The 4,304-nt window shown below is 36.1% G+C and overlaps 1 protein-coding gene across 1 annotated transcript; it reads right to left on the bottom strand.

The window, feature by feature from the left end:
• Positions 1-346: 346 nt before the first annotated feature.
• LOC129571384 (DDB1- and CUL4-associated factor 11-like) lies at positions 347-4,284 on the bottom strand. The gene is made up of 7 exons (XM_055451185.1): positions 3,426-4,284; positions 2,653-2,666; positions 2,366-2,456; positions 2,196-2,300; positions 1,949-2,111; positions 1,696-1,842; positions 347-1,425 (listed from the first exon to the last, which is right to left on the bottom strand). Exons 1-7 carry the CDS (start codon positions 3,492-3,494, stop codon positions 1,133-1,135), a joined length of 882 nt encoding a protein of 293 aa, XP_055307160.1. The 5' UTR covers positions 3,495-4,284; the 3' UTR covers positions 347-1,132.
• Positions 4,285-4,304: the final 20 nt, after the last annotated feature.

The following is a 4,304-nucleotide window of genomic DNA, read 5'->3' as shown; positions in this document are numbered from 1 at the left end:
AGATAATGCTTAGGAACAGATATTATGTTATCTGTATGTATTCACTGTTTTTTTTTCTCGGGGTTCAAAACTTTGAATTTTTTTATTCCAAAACAGATTCTGTTTTTATATTTAACTATTATGTGTGACTAACTACAAATTTACTCTACACGTAGCGTAGTGCGAGAATGTTTACCGAGCGAAGCGTGGAAATTATAAGTAAAAAACTTCTTTTTCTGACATAAATAACAATTTTTAATTGCAAATGTTTCCGAGACGAACTCATCTCATTGTTAGGCACAACATAACTGACAAAATATCGTAAATACAAAAGATGAGACGAGTTCGTCTCGAAAACGTTTGAAATTAAAAATTATTATTTCATGTCAGAAAAAGAAGTTTTTTACTTATCATTTCGATTTTAAACTGGCAAAGTACGTAAAATAAATTTACATGGTATATTATTTGTTGTATATACCAGTATAACTCTCAACACTGTTAGATAAGGGAGTGTATTCAGCGGAGTCAATTTCTTGAATTTTTCGTGGAATTGGATTAGAATCAGTATTAAAGATGGAAACTTAATGTAAAAACGTTTCCAAATAGTCAAAAACAAATTAAAACAATTGACAGCCAAAGAACAAAATAACAACTTCTAAACTCTTTGCCGATAAATGAAACGAAAAAAAAAACTTGGAGCAAAAAAGAAACAAATGAAGTTGCGAGCAAAAGCGACACAAGTAGCCATTGAGCGGACAAAAAACATTTTTCTCTTTTTTTCTCGCTACTGGTCGCAGAATCGCGTTTTATTTTGATTTGTTAGGGATCCGCAATCGGCCGCGAAAATGATCCACAGACAGTTCTTATAAAGAATTATATATACTCTTCTCAGAATTAGATTCACTAAAAACGTGAATAATATTGTACCATGCCGTAGTGTCGAGGCAGATATAGCAATATAGAATATTCGTGTGTTCAATGAGTCAATGGTAAAATTTAGGACAAATATTTCTCAAGAAGTTTGCATGCCGCGAGTGACATTTTTCGACTCATCTATGGCTCTAACTTAACCAAAATCATAGAAAAACGAAATCTGAAAATCAGCTGGAAAAGATAGATATTTAGAACGCATCCACCAATGCCAAAATACCCACTAAGTTGTTTGGAAAATGTAACTCGATAGTTTATCTGGGCCACTCTGTTCTTTCGTCAATGGACATTGTTGATTTGAACGAAAAAATGAAAACAAAAAACTTACCGGACATCGGAATGTTCGTTTACCCAACAATAAATCATATATATATAAACAACCATCACTACCACCACCGATAATTTGATCACCGCAATTCGAGAAAGCCAGTGAAAAGACGCAAAAACTGGATTTTGATGGTTGTAAATATAAAGGTTTTAGCTGATGTGACGTTCCATTGATTCTACTCAAGTGAACTGAATGGATGGAATTAGAAAATATCACGATTAAACCCAAAAGAAGAATAATTATTCAATGAAGCAGCGGACTTGTCGTCATACGCGTAGATGTAGCATTTCACTTGATTTAGCAATTCGTTAGTTGCTGACACATTTTATATGCGAATCACTCGATATTTCACGTGAAATCTTAATATTTACGTTTCAAAATTCCACATTTACGCGTGTGACTACAAGTGTGCTGCTTCATTGAGCATTGAAATTTTTTTCGAATAAATAGAAACTTACGACATGACGACCAAGTCGAATATACAAAATACTCGCTACCCGGGCTGAATGCAATATCCAATATGCACCAATTGACATCTTTAGCAATAATTTCGTTTTGACATTTGTACCGCATTGTCGTTGAATCATGAATACGAATCATGTTATCTGCAATTTTGAAACGCAAAATAAAAGGATTAATGATGAACGAAAGTGAATGTACGGTGGGATACATTGTACTCGCATATCATAAGTAAAGTTTTGGACCACTGACCTTGACTTGCTGTTACAAAATGCTTTCCATTTCGTGAGAATGTTCCACAAAATACTTTGGCATCGTACGTCATAACCGCCTCTTTGCAATTTGGGAAATAATTGTTACTAAGCTTGCAACGTTCTGGCTGCAGAAATGAACCTTGCTTGTTGCCAATCCCATTCTAAAACAAATAGGAATTTTTAATGATTTTGTTTTTTTTTTACCAAGTTTTACAAAAAGTGTACTCGTCGGATGGCACTTTTACCTGTCTATTTTGAAGCATCTTAACGATTGACCACTTGGCCACGGGGCTTGTGTCATCTGTACCAAATCCAGAACTATATTTGATACTCTGATAGATGTAGTTTTTCTACAAAAGTATACAAAAATATAAAACATTATACAAAAATTATAATACACACTTTACACACTCACTTTCAGTGTTTCCAAATTAGGCTTAGCCTTGATTTGTGGCATACAAAACCGACGTGAACTGAAGGCTGTATTGTCAAAGTTGAATCGATTCCTATACGCACATAAAATGATTGTAAAAATACATGGAAAACATAAGTTTTTTTTTTTTAATTTGGAAATCACCAGCATTTCCTAGTACAATAATTCAAAACGTAACACAACGAAAATGCATAAGAAAAATTCAAATTATACCAGACTATGTATAATTATTATTTCTGTGGGTGTTTGTCGTCTTATTCTTAACTTACGTATTGATAAAGCGCTGCAGCAAGAAACAATTGTTAACGCAAATACATCCATTACCAAGCGTATGTAAACGGTCGAATTAAGGCCCGGATTTGTGTGTAGTTCCAGTCATTTTTAACGTCACAATGGAAGTAGAAAAAAACGATAAAAACAAATCAATTAGAAGGATATAAAAACGATTATGAATCAATTGATAAGAAAATAACAAATCACGTGTGAAACAAGGTTATATTAGGGTGAACATTTAAAGTAAAATTTGGGGGTTAATTTGACTACAGTTACTACGAATTTCAACGTCATAACGAATTTCAACGTCATAACGAATTTCAACACCTCGAGTATCATCCAACTGTACGCTTCACTTGAACTAGGTCCATTTATGACTTTGGTAAATATTGGTGTAGATATTGAAATTGACCAACTGACTGAGAAAATCTTACATACAACAACTTACCTACGGGTTTAAACCGTATTACATCGTGTATTTGGACACACATTTTAATGTACAAAGCCACAAAAATCAAGCTTTGAAATTAACTAATCGTTAATGTTTTATTTTATTCTCTTAATCTACGCTCTACTTTTCATCGACAGCATTTGATTAGCCGACTCGATTGGTCATCTCGACATTTTGGCCATATCCTTTCTGGTGGTAACACAAATGATTCGTGCACATTCAAGTCGAAAACCATACAACGGCCTAGAATGAACGAATTGAACTCGAAATTGAAATACAATAAAACATGAATGTGATTGTATTGTGTAGATCACATACCTCTGTACAAGATGCACTTCGCCGCACAGATGTCACGATGCCAAGTAACAGTAGAAGCGTTTTGATCATTCATTGGGCTTGAGTGCCAGTTTTTCTGGAAGGCTATTTTCTTTGACCCCAATAACCCAATTCCTGTATCATTTGCGTCGTAATGTAATCGCTGCCATGATTGTGGTTTGGCCTTACGATTTTTGACACGAATCTTGCAAATACTTGTGTCACCAATTTTATCAAAACCTGGCAAATCGGATTCCGCTTCCGGCTGTTTGGTTACTTTACGGCTGCGATGGCCTGCAACTCGACGTCGTTGACGTAGTTCACGCCGTCGTATGCGTCGATTGTACCGTCTCACTGCCTGTTCGGTATCCAATTGCTCTGGATTGTGGCTTTCACGCTCACTTCGACGCTTTTCCCGGTGCTTCCCAGGTCTTTCGGCTCTAGTTTAATTTGCTGTTGGCTTTTGGCTGGCATTTTGTTTTCGATCACGTTGCTTGCGCCGTCTGCTTCGATCAGTCACGATAAGCGATGGGAGTCTCACATCCTTGTGTGGGCGACAATCTTTGCACACTTTGAATCGGTCACTTTTTGTGCTTCTTGGAAATCGCCGCAAGCAATTGGCACAGGTTTGTGATGTATACGGCTCTGGTATAAGCACAACATCCGTTTCGCCGTCCTTTTTTAGGCTAACTATAAACTTTCGCTGATCCGGTGTTCGTTTTGTTCTTTTCACACCGATTTTCGAATCTGATGGGAACGCCGCATCACCAAGGAACACAACTCCTGTCTCATTCTTTGTTATGTGTTGAGCCATCAAATCCATTTCGCGATTAGACTCGATGTACTTGTGCAACGATAGCTGTGCGTATTTTCTTCTGGCGT

Source organism: Sitodiplosis mosellana, unplaced genomic scaffold (assembly GCF_009176505.1).
Source record: "Sitodiplosis mosellana isolate CC-2019 unplaced genomic scaffold, AAFC_SMos_1.0 Smas_scaffold_2225, whole genome shotgun sequence".
In the NCBI taxonomy this organism is placed as follows: Eukaryota; Metazoa; Arthropoda; class Insecta; order Diptera; family Cecidomyiidae; genus Sitodiplosis; species Sitodiplosis mosellana.
The sequence above is the reverse complement of the archived record's forward strand: the minus strand, read 5'-3'. Positions and strand labels throughout refer to the sequence as shown.